At 37.9% G+C, this 27688-nt stretch overlaps 1 protein-coding gene across 5 annotated transcripts in view; it reads left to right on the plus strand.

Annotated features, from left to right (window-relative positions):
• The first annotated feature begins 61 nt into the window (after positions 1–61).
• LOC121323141 (PC4 and SFRS1-interacting protein-like) overlaps positions 62–27688 on the plus strand; it is a 33850-nt gene continuing 6223 nt past the window's right edge. The window contains exons 1-12 of one of the 5 annotated variants that reach the window (XM_041263957.1): positions 62–85; positions 12716–12842; positions 20119–20195; positions 20620–20758; positions 21128–21247; positions 24688–24750; positions 25113–25179; positions 25444–25537; positions 26032–26248; positions 26748–26869; positions 27159–27202; positions 27500–27570. In XM_041263957.1, the coding sequence (XP_041119891.1) occupies positions 12771–12842; positions 20119–20195; positions 20620–20758; positions 21128–21247; positions 24688–24750; positions 25113–25179; positions 25444–25537; positions 26032–26248; positions 26748–26869; positions 27159–27202; positions 27500–27570 (1086 nt within the window). In that variant the 5' untranslated portion in view covers positions 62–85; positions 12716–12770. Of the gene's footprint in view, positions 86–11569; positions 11591–11743; positions 11818–12570; positions 12593–12715; positions 12843–20118; positions 20196–20619; positions 20759–21127; positions 21248–24687; positions 24751–25112; positions 25180–25443; positions 25538–26031; positions 26249–26747; positions 26870–27158; positions 27203–27499; positions 27571–27688 lie in introns of those variants that run through there. The other 4 variants (XM_041263987.1, XM_041263967.1, XM_041263998.1 and 1 more) reach the window with 4 other exon arrangements.

Below are 27688 nucleotides of genomic sequence, written 5' to 3' on the forward strand. Positions count from 1 at the left end.
TGTGACGCAGTTAAAGGCAATAATAACAACACCGCCCCTCTGAGCCAGGAAAATCTCGACTGCCCGCTAAGGCGCCAGAAGGCAGGTAAGTGCCGCTTCTTCACAGTTTAGTTGGCGCGCAGGAGTTAACATCTAGTGCTAATGAGATTGTGTTATCGGTTATCCACCCTGGGGAAATTGCCTATGTAATACATTTATTATGAAGTGGTCAATTTGCCTACGATTTGCCAATAGGAAAAAAACATAAATGATGGGCCTATGTGTAAATTATAACAGGAAAAATATATTTTCTCCATGGGGGATGAATTTCTGAAGTAAGGTGGTTTTAGAAATGAACACAAGGGGTGGGCAACTGTCATTTGTGAGCCCTCTGTGACTATGGCAACAGTGAGTTAGTAAATAGAAAATCCTCATAGAAAAATCACACTTACAATTGGGCCATCATTCATAACTATTAAGCACTCTATTGTGCTGAATTATGAAACACTCAGATAGGCAACATAATTGTTTTTGCTGGAATAGTAAGCATGGAATATTAATCTACACAGAAAGAATAACAGACTAGTAGAATATGAAGGCAGCTGAGGCAAAATGGCAGTTTTCCTGTGCAAGGTAACTGCACCAGATCACTGAATGTGTAAATTTAGTGGTTACTGTAAAAAAAAAAAAAAAATGCCTGTTCACTCCTGTCTGACACCACAAATCAAAACAATTGAGTGAAGGAGATGATCGAATGCAAGTGGTTGCCATGTTGGAAATGGGCGCTAGGCAAGCTGTTGTTGCTCAGACATTGGCAAGCTTATCAGAAGCAAGCTTTCTCTTCTGACTGCCTGCATCTCTGTTAGGGGTGGTCCAAGCTGGAATCCTTTAGGAACAGACTAGAAAGTTTTGGGATCTAGCAGCTACTAGGAACCTTATGAATGGCCTGTAATTCTAACTTGGCATGTCTTATGCCATATGACATCCGTTGAATGGTCGTCATAAATATCCTCAAAATGATTGAAGCTACAGTATTGAGAAATAGTTTGCAAGGTCAACATCAACAACAACCACCTTGCCTTTTTTATACCACAGGGTGTTTGGGAGGGAGTGTAGGTGCATGACCATAACTTTACTTCTTTTAGCCAAAAGAAAGCTGCTGTCTAGTATGTAACTACAGCTGAGAAAACACACCAGCTCAAAACAATGCCTGGACACAAAGGATGTATTCATAAAGTGTCCTTAATGTGACTAAGAGTACTTTTTCAACAACTTAAATGTTTTTTATTTACATTAGGATAATGTATTCTCCTTCTAAATTATATCAATATAAATATTACATTAAATAATTCACATTTGCTTATTTAAATGTTTTGTCCATAGATATATATACGTATTTATTTTGTTCATGCAACTGTTCAAACTGAATAAATCAGGAAACGTTCTTCCTATAAAATGTGAAATGCAGGAAAGAATGGAGCTGCTCCAGAACCTCAGCTCTGGCTCCATACTCCAGAGTGCTTCAGCATCCCCAGCTCCAGCACCAAGGCGCCAAGGGCTCCATAGCTGGAGCACAGCCAACCCTATTTTGTAGTACTCCAAAGCAAGTATAGATTAGCTGTGTGTATGGAGATTGAGCATATCAGTATACTAGGCATCCCAAACTGGGAGAAAAATTGAGGTATACTAATTAGGCACAATAAAATAATAAATAACGAGACATTTTTTTTTTTTATAAGTGCTAGATATCATAATCTGAAATGTTTAGGCTTTACAGGACTTAACATTCTAAAATATTGGTTACCTTAATTAACAGCAAAACCATGAAACTAAGTAAGGAAGAGGAAGAACTGAGTATCTCCCCCATGTGTCACCAGAGACTGGTTCAGTTATTCAAGTGTTCCAGAGCAATGTGGTCAACAATAGACACACTTTTTTTTTTTTCAAATTGCAAATTATGTCGAAATTCCATTATTTAATAAAACTGTTGTGTATTTCTGCCAAAAAATGTTGGCTGATTATTTCTGCAGGAGAACCAACTCCAAAATGTAGAGTTCATTTCATAAGTTCATATTGTTGTTTCTTGCACATTTTTCTATATTTTTTAAAATGACAAAGAATTAAATAAAACTTTAAATCAATACAATATATAAATATCTTATTATAATGGTAACGTAATCATCTGCTTATAAACCTAAAACCTCAATTTAAGATACCTTACAGTATACCACCAAAACGTACCTAGATTACCGTTTAAAATACTACTGAGTTTACCACTGAGATATACTATTACCATTCAGTTTACCATTGAAAATACCATCTATATTACCATTAGCTACCACACAGAGTGCTCCAAAACACCATTTAAATTAAAATTTGAAATCCAATTTTATACAAATGGTAATATTTAATGGTAAACTCCTATGGTAATTAATGGTACATTTTTGTAAGGGGCTGCTCTTACTATGGGGCCCGCTCCTCTGTCGCTCCGTCTCAAAGGCTAATATGACTTCACCTGGCTTGGGTGGCCTTCCAAAAATGATATCTAGCTGTCAATTCATTGTGGAGTTTCTTGCATTTTTCTCTCTTCCTGTCCCGCTTCTGTTTTTATTTATTTATTTATTTTTACCTGGATTATTACACTTTTTATTGTGTGTTACTGAGGCAGAAAATGTCAGTAATTAATGGACTCACGCGCACTCTGTGACACCGACACAGCGTCATGCACAGAGAGCGACTGTCTTGATTACTGCAATGTATCTAAAATTTAAAAGCAGTAATTAAAGACATTATTAAACAACAGTAAATCATTTTTATAATCGCTTCTTTATATGAAACCACACCACAAAAAACGCAAAGTGAAACGTAATTTAATCTGGGATTTATTTATTTATTTCGTCATTTTCAGCACTGAAAGTGAAAGAGGCTACACGGAATGATCTGAAAAGATAAATTATGCATGTAAAAGAATACTATTTGTGATTAATGTATTATTTATTATTATTATTATTATTATTATTATTTAATGTTATTTTTATTTATTTATTTTGACAGCGGGTCTGGCTGATTTTAAATGTTCTACCCGTGCCGAACCCTAAAAATAGCATACACAACTCTGAGTTAACCCTCAGAAAAAGGTCTCGCCATGAAGAAAGACGTGTTGGGAGGAGGGGTCTCTCTGCAGACATAGGCTACAACCGTGTAGCTCCAGCCCTGTATTCGTGCGTGTGCAGCTCTAAGACAAGTCATCATTCTACTACAGCCCCGTCACATGATAAGGGTGATCTCTTGCTTTGTTGTGAACATGCGCAATGGAGCGGATATCAGGCTTATGTCTTCGTATGTGATTACATCACCTACCAGCCCTGTTGCTGCCTTCCTCCATGCACGCTACACTCTCCCCTGCCAGCCTCAAGTCCGCCCCGGACTTGCTCAGCAGGCACCAGTTCGATGAGTGCATGCCGGAGTACCTGCGTCCACTTCTAACACCAATGTAGTGAACCTTGGTTCCCGCAGGCAGGCTCCTCACACAGGGCAAGGCAATCCACACACAGGCAGAGGGCAGGCGCAAACCCGTGACCTCTTGCACTGAAGCATAGCACCGATACCGCTGTGCAAAAGAGACTGCTCCTTTGTAAGGAACGTATATCAGGCTTATGTCTTTGTATGTGATTATGTCACCTACCAGCCCTGCTGCTGCCTTCCCCCGTGCATGCTACAATACATTTTGGGATTTTTCACATTTCACTTAGTACAGTACTATAAATCGTTAGTATATAGAAAGGGTTAGACTAACTTAGTCTTATACTTAGCATCCCCTCGAGGGCAGCAGCAGTTATTTTGGGGTTCGTTGTAATTGAGACCTTTTTTAGTACACACCTGGGGACTATCTTGAGCTGCCAAGTTTGTTGTAATTGGTATTTAACTTGCATACTAGTTTAGTACGGAGCTGTGTACTAACCACGGGATCATCCCCAGTTAGTATGCTGCTTTCAGTTAGTTGCAATTGACCCAAAATGACCACACTTCCAGAATCACAGGTGTTCACTGGCAGTGTCACTGTAATTATTCTGTATGTGAGCCCAAGATAATAATAATAATAATAATAATAATAATAATAATAATAATAATAATAATAATAATAATAATAATGTGAACTTACAGTTGTCAAGTATAGTACCTCAGAAAGGAGGCATTAGACAGGATGAAACTGAATTGTGAAAGAGCGGGCTTAAAAATGCAATACTTTAAAATGCAATGGTGCAGTACACATTCTAACTCCTTTCATGTCTTCAGTGTACATAAATTGCTAATTTATATAGGGATTTCAATGATCGTTGTCCGTTGCTGTTTTGTAATTTGGTGTTATTCCCCCCAAAACACCAACGCTAAAAATGAGCACACAATAGGTAGATAATTATTAGTTTTGCTCAAATTTTTACACCATTCTTAGCATAAAGGGGCCAGAGAATTATTAATCTTTTCCTTCACTTGGGTTTTTTGTTATAAACTGGAGGGACCGTGTGAGATTCAGAGAAAAAATATTTGTGAGTGTTTGGTTTGTTTTTTCATGTCTGTTAAGTAACTGTCTGTGTTTGTAGATCACTAGACGGCTAAGCACGTATCCGGAGCTGTCGCCTTGGGCCAGCACTAAACCAGATCAACACTGCACTACACTCACTGTTTAGAATTGTTATCACCCCCCACGAGCACTACAGCACACACCCGGACTGGTGACAGTGTATTGTATTATTTTGGTTTGCAAAACCATTTACATTATTTACCTCTGTGCTTTACACATTGGTGTGTATTGCAGGGAGCTTTCTTGTTTGGTCACCAGTCTGGGAATACAAAATAAAGCACCCTTTTCTAAACTGGATTATAATTGTCTGCCTGTGATTATTTCTGCACTGCATCACCTCTGCACCTGTTCACTATCAGCAGCGATTTAACCCTTGAAATACCCCAATTACTTGTTCAATTTGCATTATTAGCCAACTTTTAATCTGTGTCATGTTTGTCCGCTGTTTTGTATGAAAATATTTTGGGCCAGCATAAGTGCATATGGGGTGAAGTAAACGGTTCCCCTTCTGTGATAATCAACTTTGAAATAAGTGGCCCAAAGCGATTTAACCCTGGAATACCCCAGTTACTTATTCAATTTGCATTATTGGCCAACTTGCAATCTGTGCCATGTTTGCTCACTGTTTTTGTATCACAATCCATTTTGGGCTGGAATTAATACACATGGGTGACTGTCATGTATAAGCTTGGTGGTGATGTCAGACCAGGAAATATACAGGCAACCAGTACAGACAGTGAAGCTCTGGTTTATTGCAAAATAAATACTTCAGAAAGGTTGAACACAAAACACTACAAAAACAAAACAGTCCAATGGGCAAAACAAGCAGACAAAACAAACACTGAACAAACCCCCAAAACAAGTATCATCCTTCCAGCACGAGTAGCACATGTTTACTTTCTTTATATTTCTTCCTCCCCTCTCTTATGTTCTCTCCTCTGAACACCCAGCCTTGAGTACAAGATCCATGATCCATCCATCTGTGCCAGGACTTGATTGCTAATCATTCAGCCCAGCACAGTCTACATGTGAACTACTAATACTTCCCTGCTGACCTAAAAACACAGTGCACAAATACATATATTCATGTGACAGGCTGGCAAGTGGATAGAGACCCAGAGACAGACTGCAGTTCTAAAATAATACTTTTAATAACAAATAAACACAAAATAAAAGGGCACAGGGGCCAAAACAAAGCTATTTAAACACAAATAGAAAAACACAAAACAAGGCTTACAAAAATAAAGGTTTCCAGGCTGTGCAATGCCTTCACTAGATCAGAAAGCACAAGCACCCTCCTCTCCATAATGGGAAGCTGAAGCCTCCTTTTATTTCAGGTGGCTGGGTGCTGATTGATCATTAATTACTCCAATGAACCCCAGCCACCTGAACACAATAAACCCAGGCAGGTAGGGGTATTTAACCCCATCCCTGCCAATCTATACAGGTGCCACAATACATTTTAAATCACCTGTGCTACATAACCCAAACCATACAAAATAACACATAACATAAAATACGCACAGGGGCGGGGAGTACCCCATCGCAGTGACGTAGAAGGGTCACCCCTCTGTGAGAATCAACTTTGAAATAGGTGGTCCAAAACAATTTAAGCCCTGAAATACCCCAGTTACATATTCAATCTGTGTTATTGGATAACATACCACCTTGCTATCTATGCCATGATTGCCGTTTCTGAAGTTCTCCTTGACCAGTTTCATCACTTCAGATATCAATGTGCCTTCATTTTGGCATCTGAGCATGTTGCTCCGTGATCCACCATTTTACAACAGGCCTCAGAAATTGTATCTGCTACAAATAGTATTGATAGTCGCTCTCAATTCCAGGCGAATGTTCTGAGTACTGTATTTGTAATGTTTACACTCCAAACCATATCTGAAAGCATTTAAGGATATTGGAGGATACACAAAAAATATATGGTTTGGTATTATAGAGTCCACACTGCACTACCTGATGCAATCTAATTTAGAACTGGACTCGAGACTACCCCCTGAGGTGGTTTCAAGTACGATATTAAACATTGCGTTGTGTAGACGCTAACTGTGCTTAATACAGTTTAAAGGCAACTGATACGGTTAAAGGCATAGTGTGGAACAGAGCCGTAGCGTGGACGCTTTGATCTGGATTAATTTAAATGCTTTTAAGTACGGTTCTCGAGCTCGGTTATCTAATTGGATGTTTGTAGGAATTAAAAATACAGGTGCAGAGTGTGATTATTGTGCTAGATGAAACAGTTCTTTTAAATGCCAACTTTACTTACCAATGTGTATAAAATATGTAAATAAGCAGTTTCTTTTTTAGTTTTTCAAACTGCACTAAAAAAAAAAAAAAAGAAAACCTTGAATGTATTTTTTTTTTTTAATTACTCAGCAGTAATACATTTTTCCAGCAAATCTGTAGCTTCTAAAGACTATGTATAGAACATACTTTGCACTGGCTGAACTATATATTACATGAAGCTTAATTTAAAGGTAAAATGTCATTGTTCTGATTTATTAATACTCATTAATGCTATTTTTCATTGCAAAGTAATTGCTGCAGAAAATATATTTTTCTCTTTGTAGATTTTAGGACATTTTACTGCAGATTTCCATGGGAACTAATTAAAATTGAACAAAAATGGTGCTGTGGATTAGCAATAATCCATGCCTGGCATCAGCACAGGAAGCTATGGCAGGCTCCAATCTAGGCTGCTGATTGGAAAAAACAAACAAAAAAAAAACACATTTTCTGAGTAAATAGTTATTATTAAGTTAAACCGTGTTGTTTTTTTATGTAGCCAATAATTCAGGTTATATATGAGTAAATGACATGACAGCCTACACTTTGGAGCTTACTTAAACTTAGTGGCCTTGGAGCTCTCTACAGATGTATTGAACTGAAGGCCATTTTGGCCTTGTCGTTTTTGCTGATCAGTTTAGAGCCTGAGATAAAATGCAATAAGTTAGGATTAAAACAATATTTATATACAATGACATAATAGTAGTGCAAGGATAGTGCTTCAATTAAGAACAGTAACATGGTGCTTAGGTCAGTTGAGTACAGTACATAGTAGGAGGAGTAGATTGAGAGATCTACAAATGCAGTCTGTGGTGTTTATCTTTAAATAAAATAAGACAGCCAGGTCACATGAACCTTTAGAAAAAGAAAAAAAAAAAAAAACTAGTAACAACAGGACACCAATTTGCAAAGGCCCAGCTGGACAAAGCATCCATTGTGTCCTACTGCAGCAGTACAATAGCCCAGGGATATTCAGTACTGAACCCATAATGGGCTTCTTCAGATAACAGGTTCAATCCTGAAAGCACAGGACCAAGAAATCTGCTAATTTAAACACAGTGCCAACTACCACCCAAGGAAAAGAAAAATCCCACAGATATTTCATACTCCTGTTACCTAGTGTTTCTGGTATGTTACAATTGTACTGTGATGGTGTGTATTGGTTCATACCATTGTAATACCACTGGTATGCCCAAATATTATGCCAATAACATTGTAACTTCTATTTTGCTTCCAATAAATTCCCTCCATTGAATTGCCATCGAAGATAATTTTCGATTAGGCATGTTTCATATAATTTTCATGCTTGTTCATATTTTTCATGCTCAAGTTATTTTGTTGAGCATTTCCTTTCAGTTAATCAAAAGCGCAGGGCTAACAGAAATGTACAAAAGCAGTTGATTTTTATTCATCTGGTAAAACTGCTTACAGTTGCTACTGTCCTTGTGGTTACCAATAAAAGGTACAGTAGTTACAACCACAACATTCAGCTTTATTGCTGCTAAAAAAAAAAAAGCCAGTATAGCTGGGAGTTGCATTTATTTGGGGATGGTTAATTTGTCAATAGCAGGTGTTTTAAAGATATTAATCTCTTGCCAATATAAGTGCAGGGTTCTAGTTGCAGAAAGAGGGTCTTTTCCATATATAGATAAATTCACTATAAGTTACATATGTGGGCAGAAGAACCCTGTTGCTGGTTCATGTGCAAATGTGTGCAGCTGGGACCTGGAACAGGAGATGTGTTGCTGGGCAACCAATTGAGCAGGTAGGTTCACCCGGCGCTGAGCTGATCGGGAGGTCTGGATTGGCTGGTGGGCGTGTCCAGGGAGGCTGCACGCAGCTCAAAATGCATCTGCGCCACAGCTTGAGGTGATTGCATTGCCATGCTACACGTGTGCTTTGTTTACATCGAGGATGAGAGTGTCCGCTCTACAGGACAGCTAATGCGGAAAACCTTCAATTGCAAGAGGGTGCCTGTAAAGGCTCTACTCAGCCAGGACTGTCATAAAGACCCGGACTCACTGGGAGGCTTGGACTGCGGGAGCAACAGCAGTAGGTTAGTTTAGGAGATGTTGATCCCAACCAGTATAGAGAGGTTTTCATAGTGTAGTAGGTTACTGGAGTGGGACATCTCTTTTAATGAGGCTAATGCTCTCCTTTTGTAGCAAACTTTTATTTTTAGCGCTGTTTTATTTTGTTTTCTTTATTAAATCTAAAACTAGGGCTACCAATGCTGGTACCCTAGTGGCAGCACTTGCGTTGAATTAAATCTGCGCATCTGTGTGACATGTCAACACCCAAGGATCTGTGTCAGACTCACTTCCCCTGTTACAGCAAGCCACAATTATTCGCAAGAAATATACTGGTATATATAAGATTTAGGTTCAACTGTCCGTTAAAGTGGCTGTAGCTAACAAAATAATTGGTACCTTACAAAAAATGGCATCAGGTACTACACTATGCAAAAGAAAGTTCTCAATTTGCTTGCCTTGCCTTCCAGGATATCTATTATTGCTTCCCTTCTGAGAACATTTCACCTCAGCAGTGTATTCAGGGTCAAACATCTTATTGGATACAAAGCATGTCAGTTATAAATGGAAAGCATCTAGTTGGTTACTGACTATAAAGGCCCTGAAAGGGTGAGGATAATTTCAGTCAAGTGAAATGACCACGAAAGTGCAAGACTATCACAAAGCAAGGCATACAAACAGATATCTCCGTTACCTGGTATAGAATCAAATATCCTGTTTTAAAATATAGCTTTCTTTGAAAACTCCACATTTTAGACCTAAACAGTGATGGAATGTGCATGGCATGTACAATTTAGGGAAATATATAATTTTAGCAACTGTACATTCACTTTAAATAGAGGTCAGTCTGGTTTTCTTTTGTTACCATATTTTGACCATTACATTGCCATTAGATTCTAATACATGTGTTTTCAATTCCAAGTCTTTACACCAAATAGTGTTTATTGTTATGGTTGCAGGTTTCATTACAGTAGTTTCAAGGCCCTATTTTGAGGTAAGTATTCAGGCAAACATGTATAACCAGCAGGAAACAACTTAGTTGTACAATGGAGCAGTACAATTATGCTTAAAAAAACAATCAATGGATAAAAAAAAACTGCAATAACACTGTCAACAGGGTATAGGATAGGTATAGGTATAGGGTATAGTCTGGAAGGTGTTTTCTGTTTTTCTCTGTACTACTCCTCTGTTTCCTTCAGGTAAATTGGGCAAGGAAACTTCCAGCAAAGTTTGTACTCCAGAATGGCCAATTATTATCACTTTTAAAACCCCTGTTAAAACATTAGCCATTTATCCAGTCATGGATATAGAAGCTAGGGTAAAACAACAGTATAAGAAACAAACAATGTTGGGGAAGGTACTTTTAACAAGTAATATGTTACTGTACCACTTGCTTGAGCAAAATTGTAACTAGTTACATATTACTTTTAAAAATATAACCCTTTACAGTTACAAAAAGCCACTTCTCAGGTACAGTTTACATTTTACAGAGGTATTTTTTTTTGTTCGATCAGGCTGCAGCTTGAAATATTCTTTGAACATCCAACGATCTAACCCACTTCTTCCTTCTGACACAAAATGCATTCAGATTACAGCAGTCCTGCCCCATTTCCATCCGCCACTAGGAGTGATGTGGTGTGATTTGAAATCAGTCTTGCTTGTTTCCATCAGCTGCAGATTCAGTCCCAAAAGTCTGATATTGGAAATTGAGTTTTACAGACTGGTTTCATGGTACAGACAGAAAAGTGGTGGAAGTCAAAAAGACCCACAGCTACTATCTGTCCAATCAGATGTTTTATTGTTTTTCTCCCTCGTGACTGATACTGACTTGCAACAGTGAGATTATTTTTCTAATTTGCATAAATAATAATAAAGAACAGTCCATTTATACCGGTGTAGTGCTGTTTCCAGGTACGTGTTAAAACGTGGTACACAGCACACACTGCGTTTGCTCGTGCTACATAAACAACCGTCACTAAGAAAGCAGATCAGGTATGTTGTTTTCATTCTTTTACATCTTTTTATTGAATTTATTATAATTTCCAGTCTTTTACGTCATTTTTTATGTAATTTATCATATTTTCCACCATTAAGAAAATAGTATGGTAATATTTATCAAATGCAATAGATTGGTCTTGTGAATTTGTGTACTTGTGCAAGTTTGCAGTGACTTCTCATTTTGTTTTGTTCATTTTGTGAATTGTTTTTCTTTTACGAGAAATTGGTTGTTTCCCGTTTTTAGTTTGCAAAACAATAACCTATAACTTTAGCATTTGCTTGAAATCATGACTATAGCAATTGATTGAAGTGTGTAATTGATACACCATTCAAGTTGTGGTACATATACCACATTCTGACGATGTACCACGTTCTGGCCCTAATGGATTTGTCTCCTAAATGTCCATATGATGTCCAATCCCTCAGAACTTTCCCTGACTGAATTTTTATGAATAAGAACATACACTAATGAAGTCGTTGTGTATCTGCCAGTCAGACCAAATACAAGGTTCTTCTACTGGATTAATTTGGGCATAACTTTTGGCATACAGAATGTGGCTTCCTGAAATCAACGCCTTCTGTTATTTAAAATGTGTTGCCACTTAATGTCGGCATCTCCGCATCTGTTTTCCTGTGCATTTTGCTCAACCCTATGAAGTTTGTGGAAGAACCCAATAAACAAGGGGGTACGGCTTAGTAGGTATGTATAATTTTAAGAGAAAATTTCACCTAGCATGTTCCCAGTGCTTGGTTGTGTATCTACAAACAAATAACTGTCGTAAATTTTGTATTTTTAAACAGTTCTCGAAAAATATAGTGGCCCACCCCCCATTACAGTGGTATTTCCCGGCGCAGAGCTGCGCGGGATTGCAGATTAGTCTAGATTGTGCGGGCGCGGGCAGTGCTGAAAGGTTGTGGTTGTAGTTGGTAAGCATGAATTTTTTGTTTGGTTTTGGTTTCAATGTTAGGAAAGTTTAAAAATACTAAAAGCTTTATAATAATTCGGTGAGGGAGCTGATAACATGCGTATTTTGAAAAAGCCGTAGCTCAATTAACTGTTTTCTTCGACCTAGGGGTGGTGCGGTTTCTAAATTGATTATAAATGTCTGAATGGTTTTATTTTCATATTGGCTACTTGTATTTAAATTGTGTGATGGTTGTATTTTTATTTTTATTTATCAGAAAATGTTTGGTTATGTACGGGTGAGAAGTAGCTTGTTAATTATAGTAGTTTTGTGTTCAACAAGATTGGGGGAGGGGTTGACATTAATGTATCCATCATTTTGGTCCATTGCCAGTGAACATCATATATCTATGGTTGGAGCTGACGTTTTTTTTTTTTTTCTTTTACCTCTAGGGAAATGTATACGCATGTTGAGCAATAAACTTTACGTATTAGGCCAAATAGGAAATGCAAAATGTTTGCATGCAATATTGCACAGTTTGTAGCTACAGACTACAGTGCTTATATATTTATGTTTATTGCGTAGGTCCATGTTCGATTTGAAAAAAATAAACTTAAAAAAAAAAAGTAAACCGACCTTATTATGAACGATGTATATTTTTAAATAAAGTGAGACTTAATAGCTCATACTGAGGACGCAGGTCGGAGCTGGACTGTGTTTGGACTTGGAGTGCCGGCGATTTATCTGAAATAAAGTGAAAATAAAAATAGTAGTTGCCAGTATTGAAGCGTCGTCAGGTGTGTAACATGACGTATTTTAATTTGCAGTTACTGTTTAATGTGTGCACTGCAAGTAGTGCAGTAGCCCCTACCTAGGTATATCCAGACAGTCAAAGCCGCGATGTGTTTTTGTTTTTATAGGAACCAGCTCATTCTCCCGATTTGTTTTGAAGGTGACTAAGTGAATCGGGCAAACATGACTCGAGACTACAAACCAGGCGATCTGATTTTTGCCAAAATGAAGGGCTACCCTCACTGGCCAGCCAGGGTAAGTTACGGTGCTGTACCATTTCCAATTGTCTTTAAAACTGACGTGTCCTCCACAGCCCTGTTCGATTTGACATCTCATTGTATTTTATGCCTGTTATAAGACTACTTCTGTAACTTTAAAACTACTCAAATCGCTACCAGAAAGTAGATGTTTTCTATTTTTTTTCCCTAACCCCCACCCCACCTGACAGCAACAATAGACACATTTCTGCTACTGTACAAGGTGGGCGCAGTAGGTGATTAAACTTCTCAAACCTATAGCGCTGGGAGCAAATAAATTAAGATCATCTTGTATTTCTACTTCATTTTTATTTATTACACCAGGCATTACCTTCAGTTGTCTTCTAGCTAGTAAAAATGAATAACTAAGTGGAAAGATCTAGGTTAAGTTAAATTTATAATTTAAGAGTATCATTTGCTCCTCTCTGCGTTAGATGAGTAACTAAATAACTTAATGTGAAGAAAAACTTAAACATTATTAGCACTTGCTTATCTCTCCAGTTCTAATCAGACTGGAGTGCCATGATGACAGTTACGCCAAAGTAATTTTATTCTGAGATCTCACCAGTTTATTTTAACTTTCTCTTTTAGTGGTTTAGTAAAAATGACACAAACAGTGCAATGCAGGGAGTTATTTAAAGTTTCACTAATGATTACCAGTTTTTGTGACAAAACACACCATGAGTTCATATAACGGATTTTGTAACTCAGTTAAATGTGAACCTTAAGGGGGGTTGTACAGCTGCAGTAACCATTGCAAAACATGGCATTTGAGAATGCTGTTGAACCAATGAAATGTCGTCTTTGGTAGATCTTTTGCCTTTTATTCTGACACACTAAACAGCATGTTACCCCTCCTGTGCCACAGTAAAAATGGAAACTACATTAAAATCTTTTGTTATTTTAAAAACGCATATTGTTAGAGACCTGTAGCAGCTAAGATCTGTGCTGTGTGTGACTGAGTATAGGATTTGAACGTTAATGGTCACAGTGATTCAGTAAATGCTGGTGAAAGATCCAAAAGACAAGGTTCACAACACAGCGGTGAACTAAAGATTCAAACTCCAAGCAGCAAGGTCCTGTGACCCGAGGCAAGTTCTACAACAACCCACACAAGAAGGAGAACTTAGCAGCTTTTCTGTGATATTGTGAACTTTGGCATGGTATCATGAGCAAATCTCTGGAACCTTGAAAGTTCGTAATTGCAGGCAGTTTTTGAAATAAGCTAGCAGAGTAGGAATTGCAGACATTCTAGAGCTCTATGCAACACATGAAGAGGCTAATGCATGTCTCTTCCTACATGCATCACATGCTGTGCTTAACTGCCCATGACTGTTTATATGCACCCCAGATTCAGATGTTGGTTTTCTTTAGGTCAGTGGTTCTCAAACTAGGGGTGCTGGATGGGGGGGGGGTGGCACAAAAAGTTTTAGGAAAAAATTAATAAATGCTTAACATATTTTACCTATAGCAGTAACTCTTACTACTGATGCTCCAAATATGGTCTGTAGATGGCACTGTGTATTTGACACATTGTTATTCGGTTACGTTATATTGTGCATCGTTGCATCATTCTGTTCAAGATTTCTACCACGTGGTGTAACGTGTTTACATGTAAGCATTGGTAGCGGTCACAGTTTTGTGTTTTTGAGCATGTAAAATGGATCGTTGGCTCAATAGGGCGAAGGGGGGGAAAAAAACAACTGAAGAGACAAACGAGGAAGCAAATTGCTTCAACTTCAAGTGCCGGTAGCAGATCCCGAAAAGCCAGTCACACATGCAGTGAAGCGGAAAAGTAAGGCCCTGACGCAGAATAAAGTTAAAAGGAGGAAATATCAAGCATACATACAGTATGGCTTCACCAACTTGATTATGAAGATGAGCAGTACCCACAGTGTGTCTTATGCACATAAGTGTTTGCACAAGATGGCATGAAACCTGTAAAACTAGAGGCATCTGCAAAGTAAACATGCGACACATGCTGACAAGTCAGTTTTTTCAGCGAAAAGAATGAGAACTGAGAGGTCAATGCGATGTTATGAGCAAACAAACAATCCCAACAAAAGCACTTGCAGCCTCCTATGAAGTTTCATACCTATATGTAAAAAGCCACACACAACTGGAGAAACACTTGCTCTTCCTGCTGCGGTAGCAATGTGTCGCATTATGCATGGAGATAAATTTGCAACTCCGCTTGAAGATATTCCGTTGTCTGATGATACGGCTGCAAGACGTATTGAAGATATTGCTAATGATATAAAGGTTCAGCTTATTGAACATGTTAAACAGAGCCCCATATTTGCCTTGCAACTTGATGAGTCTATGGACATTTCTAATTCAGGTGAGCTACTTGTGTATAGGATGTACTGCTATGACGGGAAGCTACACAAGGATTTATTATTTTGCATCACTCCCAGGAAAGACAACGGGACAAAAATATTTTATGTCGACAACGTAATGCGCAAAGAAGGCCTGCAGTGGGCATGTTCTGTTGGTGTATGTGTAGACAGGGCTTGTGCTATGATGGGGGGAAAACACGTTGGACTGAAAGCAAAAATTCTGCAAGTGGCGCCGCATGTTGTTTTCACGCATTGCGTTATACACAGGGAAGCTCTGTCTTCTAAGAAACTCGAACTGGAACTTAATTGTGTTCTGAAAACTGAAGTAAAAATAGTGAACTTTTAAGTCTCGTCCACAAAATTCAAGATTGTTTTCAATCTTATGTAAGGAAATGGGTTCAGAATATGAGACGCTGATTTTCTGCCCTGGTTTTCATTAAGAACAAACACCGATCTCGTCTTCAAGTAGAAGGAGATCTTCGGATTGCTGTCTCGGGCATCCAGCTAAGAATGGGTCTGCTGCACAAAACAAGCACACCCATCGCACTAATCAGGTAAGCAGTGTCACTTATTCTGTTAGAATGCTTAGTGTTTTCAAGTTTTCTTCAGTTATGAAAGGAGGTGGGGTGTGAACTATTATAGAAAACCCAAAGGGGGGCACGATCTAAAAAGTTTGAGAACCGTTGCTTTAGATAGCTAAGAACTCTGATTAAGAACTGGCATAAAAGACAAGCAACACTTTTTTTACAGCGCATGCGGTTGCAACCAAATGTGGTCCGGACCTGTGCAATATACTTGCTTCACTACATGCAATTACAAGGTGTGATTCTGGCAGGCATTGTAAAAAATAAAGCGCCTTGTATTACTGCAAAGCTTGCACAATTTTCTGATCTGAAGTTTGGGCACCAGAATTAAGCTTTCAATGGAAACTTTTACTGCTGTGAAGAATTTGGTGACTACAGTGTATAATGACAAGGCTAATGATGGTGTGAGTTGTCTGCACTACAAGAAGCTGTGCTCGAACCAAAAGAAGAATAACAACTACCCCCAACGCAAGAGTCAATGAGGACAAACTGTTAGATATTCTGCTGCAGTTATTTACATGTGGATGCAGGAAATCGGTATGCAAAAGCAGTTGTAGTTGTGCTAGTAACAGTATAGCTTGCACAGAAGTATGTGAATACAAGAATGAAGATAACTGGCGAACTCCTTTCTTTATTGGTTTGTTGCTTGAAAAATTCATGTCTTTCCAGGCACCAACACACTTTCCACTTTCTAATGAGATTACTGGTAATTAATATAAAGTAACACAAATAATTGGTTAACCTCGCTGTGGGAAACAATTGGCCTAGGTAGCTACTGTATGTGATTCTCAGTTTACTAAAGATCGGTTTCATGAAAAAGGTTTAAAAATCATACTCCATATTACTTTTATCAAAACCTCTTTTGCCAAAGTTCCTCATAGACCAATTCAGCACATTTAAATACATTCATCAGTGTTACAGAAATGTTATTCGTATGGATGTTGATTGTTTTGCTTTCATCACAATGCAATTTGATTGCCCTAAAACTTGAGTTGAAAAGGGGTTTTGTTATTTTAAATTTAGATCATTAAATACATTTGTGGTAACATTGTTGTTTAAGTGTCCTATTGTTTGCTTAAATGGTACTGATCTTTTTAGTGGAACCCTTATAACTACACCTGACTGGAAGTAACAAGTGTAAATGCTTTTGAGGGTCTGTTAAACCGTATTTTGGAGCGCTTGATCAATATAACTCTGAATTAAATCTTATGCATAAGTTTAACTGTCTTCACTTTATTAAGTTATGACCTTGGCTTATACAAAAAATGGGTACTTTCAAGGTATAGCAACAACTTAGAAATTGCGATTTTAAAAAAAGCGACTCAATTTAATATTGTTACTTAAGGCGCTAAGAACGTATAAAAACCTGAAGCTGAGTTTTGAGGAGGGAACTGTGACAAATGCAGACGGCCCAAGTCTCCTGGAACCTCTGCGAGTCTCACTGATCCGCAAAACACCCTCCCTCCTCCCAAAAATTATGGAAAACTTGACCAGGTTAAATGCACTCTCTTTAGAATTTTACTGTAATTACAAACATCAAACGTGCTAGCATTTGCTTGCAGCGGTGAGCCAGGTTGAATAATAATTGGACATTCCAAAATTGGAAAAATTAATAATTGTTATAAAAAAATAAATTGTATGTATAATATTAGTGCCAAGTGTGAGCGAGCGTTCAGTGCTATGAATCGAATAAAAACAGAGCGCTAGTACTACATCAAATCTGTTTCAAACTGCAGCTGACAGTGCTCCTGTGGAGGCTTTTGACCCTGAAACTGCCTTTTACCAAATGTGCCACACGGGAGCATTTAATCATTGAACAGAACAGTAAATAAAAAGGTTGTAACAAACAAAAACACAGGACACGGCACTTTCGCCAAATTAAAGAGACAAACAAAACGGACTACACAGACAAACACGGTGAGCTGATATTTTAACATTATTATTATTATTATTATTATTATTATTATTATTATTACCATTATTATTACCTCCATCTCCAATCCCGTTCTCCACTCGCCGAGCATACAACCCCGAGTGAGTGAAAACATGCTGCTTTTATGCAGCTATACCGAGACTCGATTGCTAATCAATCGTTCAATTGGAGTTGCGGTACAACTACATGTGAATTAATAAAGTGCAATTCCCCGTGCTCACATATTACATTTTACTTGCACGTGAAGTGCTGTGCAATCCTCGTGCCTAAATACAAATATACATACATAATAACCGGGGCCGATTGTACTAACGAGGTCAAATAATAGGTCACGTTTTACTGAACATTTTAAAACTAATAAGTAAACAATTACTATAGTGAACACTATCGTAGTATGTGGCTTAAAACATAATAACACAATATATACATAGTAAAGTTGAGTTCTTCTCTATAAACAGTAACACGTTTTAAAGCCTGGAACTCACTGTCTGTAACTTAGTGGTGTTTACGTTATCGTCAGCATATTTTACGTGATTGGAAGCTGAAATTTACTTTTTTAAAACACACCTTATACGAATACAGTACTGGTGAGCAATAATTAGTTTGAAAACCAGGCTTTAATCACTGGTAATGGGTGCACAGGCGGTGATTCTGTGAGTGCTCTGGGGCTCGAGCACCCGCATAGTGCAAGTAAATCGCCTGTTTTGTCAAATTATAGTGTGTATGCTTCACAATCAGAACTGTTATTGCAGCGTTTAAAAAATATAAAAAGCATTTATACAAAGTCTCCCAGCTTTCTTGAAAAGATCTGTGTTTTCCTTGTTTTTCTTTTGTATTTGTTATGCTTGTATTGGTATCTAAACCTAATAGATACAGCATCATTCAGCTCTGGCAGATTCTACTATTCTTGCTGAAGCAGCTCAGTGCTACAATAGGTAAATCAATCCTGTTCGCCTGCTGGGTGTATCAACTTCAACCTTCATCTTGCTCTCCTGCCTGTCACTCGGCAGCAAATGCACGCACCAACACAGCAGACAGCTACTCTGTCACGAGCATTAGTACCCAGTATCTTTCTAAACAAGGGATTTAGGGGAGCTCCCTAATAAAAGCTGAATCTCAAAATAACATAGTCGCAGTAATTGTTACAGCTGTGTATAATGGTATTTTAAACATTTATCTGCATTTTTACACCTCCTCGCATACTCTGGTCCCATTTGCAGTCGAATACGCGACAAATTACTGTACTTTTTATTACATTCATAGGTTTTAATACATCTTTTTTTTATTAGTGTGTTAAAGATTTTTTAACCACATACACGCTTGTTTGTTTTGATTACTGTACTGGTGATTGGGGGACATTTTTTAATGTCAGGTTATTGTGTGGGAGTTTAGACCGTCCATCGGTTACTGCGGGTGAATCGCGTCAAAACAAACGCCCTCTTTCGAAACGGTGGCGATTGTATATCAAGTACAACATTTCAGTAACGGTTGTAGCAATGCCCAAAGTTATTGCCCTAAAGCGGTATGCAATGTGTCAGTCATGGATTGTAGGATACGTGCCCGCAGCCATAGTCACATGACATGTACTAATTGCAGTTCTGGCGGCTCACATGATGGCAAGAGTCACATGGCAAGGAGAACGTGACATAGAAAGTGGCTGTATTTTCGTGGCAGCGCTGTGTACAAGAGAAGTCTTTTTTTTTTTTTTTTTTTTTTCCATGGCAAAACCACATTTTAATGGTGTATCGACCTCCCCACCCTCCACAGTAGCCAGTGGAGAGTGCAAATTTTAATATGATCGCAGAGACAAATTTTAGTCGCCCCTGGCGACCCACAGGTTGCCAATTTGAGCCCTGTTTCCATGCAGTGCAACTTTGACGGATGTTTGCGGTTCTTTCCCAGAAAGCCTTGCGGCTAAGGTCACATTAATTTGTTTAAAGAACCAGAATGATGGACACTATTGCTTTGCTTCTATCCTAATGATTCTTTAGAGCTTTTTGGTACTAAAAAAAAAAAAAACACCAGAATTTTAAAGCACTGAAAAAACAAGCTCAGCCTGGATTTGGATTAAAATGTTTACGCCCACTTGTTACTTGATTGGTCAGTGTTGTGACTTACTTCACCCATCCTGCATTGTGGAAAGGGTCTGAAAAAAATCGGGGGCAGTCCTGATTGGTAGCCAGTGCAGGTTGGCTAAATTTAACAGATGCAGTATCAGGAGCAGCAGGGTTTTCAAACCGGTTTGAGTGGCTCATGGAAATGAGGTATAATTTAGCTTGTCAGATGAATCATATCATGTTGATACTAGGAGTGGCTGCTGCTTATTTGTCTAAACACTCCAATCTTCATTTGCACAAGGTGTTAAATCTTCATGATCTTGGTTCACTATTTTTGCTTTTATTTATGTATTTATTTTAGGTTGATGATGTTCCAGATGGAGCAGTAAAACCTTCCAATGTTAAATTGCCAATTTTCTTCTTTGGCACTCATGAGACGTAAGTAGGAAAGATAATTCATTTGAGGTGTATGTTATACGGCCCCGATGGAACTGCTAATCTGATTTACAGCAGCCACAGTCAGTTACTGTTATAGTTATATTGTGTTAATTACCAAGTTGAAGTCTTGTGTAAATAAGTGTAGAAAAAAAGGTATATATGCCTGCAGTCACCTATCCTTCATTTTAGCATGTCATTGGCAGTCACAAGATTTGTGCTGCAACAGAAGTACATTTCCTCAGCTCCTACCAGGTAACAATACATATGTCTCAGTTTAAAGGAAAGGACTTGTTTATGAAATTAAAAACTGCTCAGATTCAGCCATGAAACTACAGCACGATTTATCGATGGACCCTGACCTAACCTAAATGATATTACTGTGGCTTTTCTTGTCATTATGTAATAAATTGATTTTATTTTGCAGTGCATTTTTGGGCCCCAAAGACATCTTCCCCTATGCAGAAAACAAAGACAAGTACGCTAAGCCCAACAAAAGGAAGGGTTTTAATGAAGGCCTTTGGGAAATAGAAAATAACCCAAAAGTCGAGCTCTCTGACCCAGAGGTAAATTTTTCATTTCAAATCTACAAGTAATGCTTTTAAAGTGTTTTTTATTGTTGGTGAAAACATTGATCATGTACTATGAGCAAACATTAGTCATAGGGCAAGTTCAGCACAGTAGAAGGTAAAACTCTAGGATAGGAAGGCATGGAAGTTCTACAGGAAAGTATATGCTACTTGTGTTTATAGTTCATCTTGCACATCTTTAAAGGCGGCTGTATTGTACTATATGTATATGAAAAGTTACTTTACCCAAGAGTTTTTCCTCCAAAGTTAAAAGCCTTCTGAAGAAAATGTGGTGGGTAATCAGTGTTTTTGTGCAAGTAGATATTGGTGTTGATGCTGCAGGATTAATTTCCTATGTATATGCAGCCGGTGGGGAGTGTGACCGGCAAGGACCCTGTATCTGACAGCAGCCAAGAACAAGAACAGGAGGTGGAGGAAGATGAAGCAAAGGCTGGAGATAAAAGAAGAAAATCCACAAGTGCCAAAGTAAGGACAAAGGGCCTGACATCAGGCAGCAGTAGCTCCTTGGTTCCCACATGCTGTCAATTAATGGTCATAACTCAACACCTTGTACTAATGACATATTTGCTACCAGCATAATTTCTGTGTATTTGTGAATAGTTGTTCACCCTAAAACTGCAGCAACAAAATGGATAACCCTGTAACTGAATTATTGTAAGAACATAAGAACATAAAGTTTACAAACGAGAGGAGGCCATTCGGCCCATCTTGCTCGTTTGGTTGTTAGTAGCTTATTGATCCCAGAATCTCATCAAGCAGCTTCTTGAAGGATCTTAGGGTGTCAGCTTCAACAGCATTACTGGGGAGTTGATTCCAGACCCTCACGATTCTCTGTGTAAAAAAGTGTCTCCTATTTTCTGTTCTGAATGCCCCTTTTTCTAAACTCCATTTGTGACCCCTGGTCCTTGTTTCTTTTCTCAGGTCGAAAAAGTCCTTTGGATTGACATTGTCAATACCTTTTAGGATTCTGAATGGTTGAATTAGGTTGCTGCGTAGTCGTCTTTGTTCAAGACTGAATATATTCAATTCTTTTAGCCTGTCTGCATATGATATGCCTTTTAAACCTGGAATAATTCTGGTCGCTCTTCTTTGCACTCTTTCTAGAGCAGCAATATCCTTTTTGTAGAGAGGTGACCAGAACTGAACACAATATTCAAGATGAGGTCTTACTAATGCATTGTACAGTTTTAACATTATTTCTCTTGCTTTATATTCAGCACTTTTCAAAGTGTATCGGAGCATCTTGTTGGCCTTTTTTATAGCTTCCCCACATTGTCTATTGTAGAATTACACCAGCTCGCTCATTACATGTGCTCGCTTGTCTACTGCTGGTTCTGCAGGCGATCAGGAGGAGGCAGAAGGTGCAAACAAGGATACTGAGAAATTACCAGTTTCTGGTTATGTACGTATGTTGATGCTAGCTCTCGATGCCACTGCCCTGGGGGGCACTTAAGTTGTACTGAGGCGGAGCTTCACATTCTCATTTATTTATTTTATTTATTTATTTATATGACACACATACACATCAGAGATGTGCTTTTGGTAATTTTTTTATGAATGCTATGCAGGTGTCGGCATTTAAACCAGATCTGTATACACACTCTTTATGTTACATATACTGACAGCCATGGTTACTATTTTCTAAGCAAAGAAACCTTAAATAAGCAAATAATATTTTAACATTGCAAAGGCTTAACTACAAAGTAAATCAAAAATAAAGAAAACACTAACATTTGATTGGTTCCTTTATGGGCATTAGTTGATTAATCTGTAGATTTATCCATGCACGTTTTTAGTAAAGGTAATGATCTTCTAGCAGCTGTACTACATAGAAATAATAAAATCAATAGAATGTATAAAAAAAATTAAAAAAAAAAAAAAAAAGCCCAGTGGGAATTTGGTCTTTTTTAAAAGCATTTGTATTATTATTTTTATCTTAGTAAATGTCTCTTTGTCCCTCCTTCCTGATTTTGTATCTATCATTGATTTGTTGTGAATACTTTAAACCCACCCCAACTACTGAGTGGCAGCAAATTCCAAAATTTCTGTTGGAGACTCCACTTGTGAGATTTAAAACAAGATTACAATTAGGAATGGAGGCTTGTTTGCAGGATTTAAATCTGTATTACACAGGGGGCTCCCGAGTGGCGCATCCAGTGAAGGCGCACAGCGCAGAGTGCAGGATGTGCCCTATAGCCTGGAGATCACAAGTTAAAATCCAGGCAATGTCACAGCTGACCGGGAGTTCCTAGGAGGCGGCGCACAATTGGCCGAGCGCTGCCTGGGTAGGGAGGGCTTCGGTCGGCAGGGGAATCCACGGCTGGCCACGCATCAGCGACCACTGTGGCTGATAGGGTGCCTGTCGTTCTGCAGTGGAGCCACCAGATCTGTGTTGTCCTCTGGCACTATAGGTCTGGTGGCATTGCTGTGGATCTGCAGTGTGAAAAATGACGGATTGGCAGGAGCACCTTTCCAGCGGCCTTTCCCCAAGGATACATATAATAATTGGGCATGCTAAATTGGGGTGAAAACAGGGGTAAAAAATTGATGATGACTAAACTTATTTAAAAAAAACACAAGAATATACCTGTCACCATAAGGATTTCATTGTGAAAGATGGCAAAGGAAAGAAGGTACAATTGTGTGCAAATACTATCCAATTCATACATAGTGACAGAAAAAAACTCCCAAGAATTTTGGAAAGTAACCGAAAACAATTTTATACAGTATATAAAAAGTGAAAGCTGCAAGGGTGGAGAATAAGCACAAAATAAGCACCAACGAATGAAATTTAATAAAAACCAAAAAACCAAAGTCTTATTTATATCATACATTTTTTTAGACCTTATTTCTATAAATATAAAATAGATGTCAATGATTGTTTTATGAACATCTTACCTGACGTCATCTATTTAAATTGGCAAGCATCTTTTTTTTAAAATGGAAATACTGTCCCTTCAAAGGTAGAAAACCCACAATTAAACCAGACTGCTACACGATCTAGACTGGCCCAAAAAAGGGTTTAGGTTATGTTGCTGCTGATGTGTTGAAGTTGAAGAGGCCTTTTGACACCTTGTGGTCTAAATTGGTATGTTGCAATTGAGCTCATAGACCGTTCTTTTTTAGGACCCGTTTTCAATTTTAAACCTCAACTGGTTTAAGTGGAAGAATTGCAGTCCACCCAATGTGTTTAGTCTTTTGTCAAGTTCAGTATTTTAGTTTCCTTTGCAGTTTCAGCTTTGTTGAATAAACTATAGGTTAATAGTATTTATTTAATACAACAACAATGGAATTACTTCCAAACCTGAATAGCGTAGTTGAGCATAGTACAGTGTAAATAAGCAATGACAGCCACACAATAGGAACCACCTATGAAGTGCTGAAATTTCACTGTGTGCCCTGAAGGGTGTTGTGCTTATAAAATGGGCAATTTAAAGTTCAGTTCAGTGTTGTATCAGATTACAGTAATAACCTCTGGTGAGAAAGTCTGGTGAGGCTTACAAAGAAAAAAACACCATGCCTGCTGTCAAGCATGGAGGTGGTAATATCCTTCTGTGGGGCTGTTTTTCCTCTAATGGCACATGACATTTATTTCCAATATATGGTAAAATGGTTTACATAGCACACCAAAAGATATTGGCCAATCATCTGAAACCTCTTTCTTGTAACTTCTCCCATTTCCAATGGGATAGGTAAACATTTGACTACAAATTGTAGTGTTGTACACATGCATGTAACAGTTTTAGTACTATAATGAATTATACAATTACAAACAGTCATGCTATATAAATGGATAGAATATATAGTACATATTTGCTGTCTCGAGTTAATGTTTTAACTGTGTTTGCAATGTTCAAACACAATACAAGAAGCATTATGTTAACTTGTAATTGCTGTTCATTAAGGACACTACCAAGAAAGTTGCATCTGACACCCCAGTGAAAGCCAAAAGAGGAAGAAAGAAAAAGGTAAAGAAACCACTAAATAATTCACCAAGTTCCATTACAGCAGTTTCAATGCCATTTTTTGTTTTAACTTGGCTGACCTATGTGTAAGTTTCTTCTGTATAGAGACAGTAGTTATTTTCTTGATGTTTGGTAAACAGATGTATTCTTTGATTTCAGTAAAATGTATGTCCATTTTGGTAGGTGTCTTGTTAAATTGAAACTTAGCATAATAAGACTTTTCTGAGATCCACATAAGAATCCTAGCCATATAATAATATAAGCCAGATATGATGGTTTTTACCAACTGTGGGAGTCCTGAAGAATGAGTGAACGGCAGAAAATTGTCAACTATTTTACATTTCTCTTTTAATTCTGCTCTTTAGATTGTGGATGTGGAACCAGAATCTGAAAGGGATGAAGTAATTGCCAGCCCTGTATCCAGCCCCCCAGGTAAAACATGATTTGCTTTACTGTTTATTTTGTGTTTTAAATTCCATGTATGGAGGGGTAGTGCAAATTAAATTGCAGTGTGGTTTGTTCACATCAAACATCCAAATCAACCATACTTTATTTCATGAAGAGAAATCAGAACTTTTTCCTTACACTAAACAGTTATTTCATGCTTAGTTATGGTAATTATTCTATGCTGCAACAAAATGTTTAAGTTTAAGCATTGTTTGGTAACCCACACAAAAATTATATTTAATGTTGTAGTTGCTGAGGTTGTGACTCCCAAACGACGAGGCAGGAAACCTAAAGCAGAAAAGCTGCTGTCTCCTCCTCTTCCTCCTACCTCTGGGAGTGAGGTGTAAGTATGTCAATCTTTTTGTTGAGTATCTTCAGCGCATGAAAGAACACTGCGTGCAAAACGTTGAATTTTGATCATCATTGTGCCAAGCATGCGATACCTTGCTTGTGGCAGATGCTATGTAACATGGCAGATTGTCAATCCATGTTAAAAAATGTGTACATTTAATATGCAACTGTGCAGGGAAAGATCTGAGGGCATGCATAACCTCTAAAGATTAATATGATGCTGTTCTTCCAGATGGCTTGGCCTTTGAAGCCATAAAGGAATATTTATAATTTGTGAAAGGATATATTCTCTAAAAGAAATGTACATTTTAAAATAATCAATCCCCTAATTCCAATAAGTAATTATTTCTGCTTCATAGTTTAAGCATTACAATATCTACACAATTGATAGTAACGGTGCTAATTTAATTGATGGGTCAGGAAGTTCCTTCACTTTCACATTTCCCAAAAGAAAACGGTTGTAAGGATTTAATTGTTGTTCGGAAGGGATTTGAGTGAACCAGAGAAGATGAAGCGAGGGTTGGAGGAGAAACCTACAAAGCCACAGAAATCTGAGGAGGAAGACAAAAAGGATGGGAGGAAGAGAAAGGATGAAGAAAAGCCCACAGACACTGGGGAGAAAGAAAGCAAGAAAGAACCAGAGGTCAAACGGAGAAAAAATGCCAAGGGAGGGACCTCGTCCGACTCTGAAGAAGATGGAGAGGTAACGGCATTGCTGTGTTTATAAATGAGTGACAGGTTATATGTTAACTGTTCTCATGAAATGTATAAAAAAACTTGTCGTAACTGGCTGATTTCACAGACCTTGATTAGCACAAACCTTATATTACCCTACCTCGGATAACAACAGTTAAGTGCCAATTGGGTCTGTGAAACCAATAGCCAATAATAACCAACTGTTCTAATGAAAAGAAATAGTTATGGGCACAATTTTAATACTTAGTTTACAGTTTTTGAGTGCCATATTGGTTTCCTGTACAGCTAGAGGTGTCAACAGAGAGACTTGTAGGGTGAGCTTATAGTTTGTGTATATCAAAGATTTAAATGCGTTCATATTACACATTTTAAAACTATTGTATGTTTTGTAGAACACCCTTTTAAGGATAGTTAATATTAGACATTCTTATTTATGAGACAGACAGATGGGGTGGACTGATCTTATTACTGTAGATAACTAACCTTACCCTTCTTAAATGTAACAGAAAAACAAGAATGATAGGTTTGCAGCTGCCAAAAGGCGCAACATCTTAAAAGCACAGCAAGATATGCTGGAGATAGAAAAGGATGAAAGGAGACGTAAACTTGAAGAGCAAAAGGCTTCAGAGTGAGTATGATCCTCCATGTCTAGAAGTGTGCATTTAAAAGGCCTTTCTTTTCATTGAAGTCTTAATGAAATTCACTGTAGCAGTCTAATAAAGCAAGTTGAATATGAAAGGCAGGTAGTTGAGTTGTATGAACACATTACATTTTCTGTGAAATATTGTGCAAATGTGGTATTCTGCCACAAAGTGATGCTATTATTGGCATATTACAATAAAACCAAGCTAAACTTAGTTTCACAGTTTGTATGGTTGACTGGCTATGAATTTGTTTTTTCTAATTCCTTATAAAAGGCAAAGCAAAGAGGATGGAAAGAAGCCAGAAGAAAAGAAAAAAGGTGAGGTTTGCTGCATAGTCCGTGGTATGTTAGTTAATTTTAAGTTGTTTTTTCTTTCGGTTATACATACTGATAATTTAACCAGTACGATGTCAGTGATGCTGATACGATTGCTGAAGGGATTTTCAAAAAGAAACTCCATGACACCAGTATACCATTTCCAAGGGAATTCTGCAATATAACTCACTACATAGAATATTCTAATATTTTATGTATTGACAAACCCATGTTTTAATCCAGGATTTTGTTTTAATCTAGAGCCCTATTTCCTCTTTTTTTATATGTTTTACCCTTTAGATTTATCAGCCGACTCAAGGCTTCAGCGGTTACATGGAGAAATCAAAATATCACTGAAGATAGACAGCCCAGTAAGTTGCACATGGAATTTCGGGAGACTTGTTTGCACACAGCTTTGAAACATTGAAACCCATATGTCAACTAAACTCTTTACTGACCAGTTTGCTTTAATGCATATTGGATACAGCA

This window comes from Polyodon spathula, chromosome 1, assembly GCF_017654505.1.
Source record: "Polyodon spathula isolate WHYD16114869_AA chromosome 1, ASM1765450v1, whole genome shotgun sequence".
NCBI lineage: Eukaryota > Metazoa > Chordata > Actinopteri > Acipenseriformes > Polyodontidae > Polyodon > Polyodon spathula.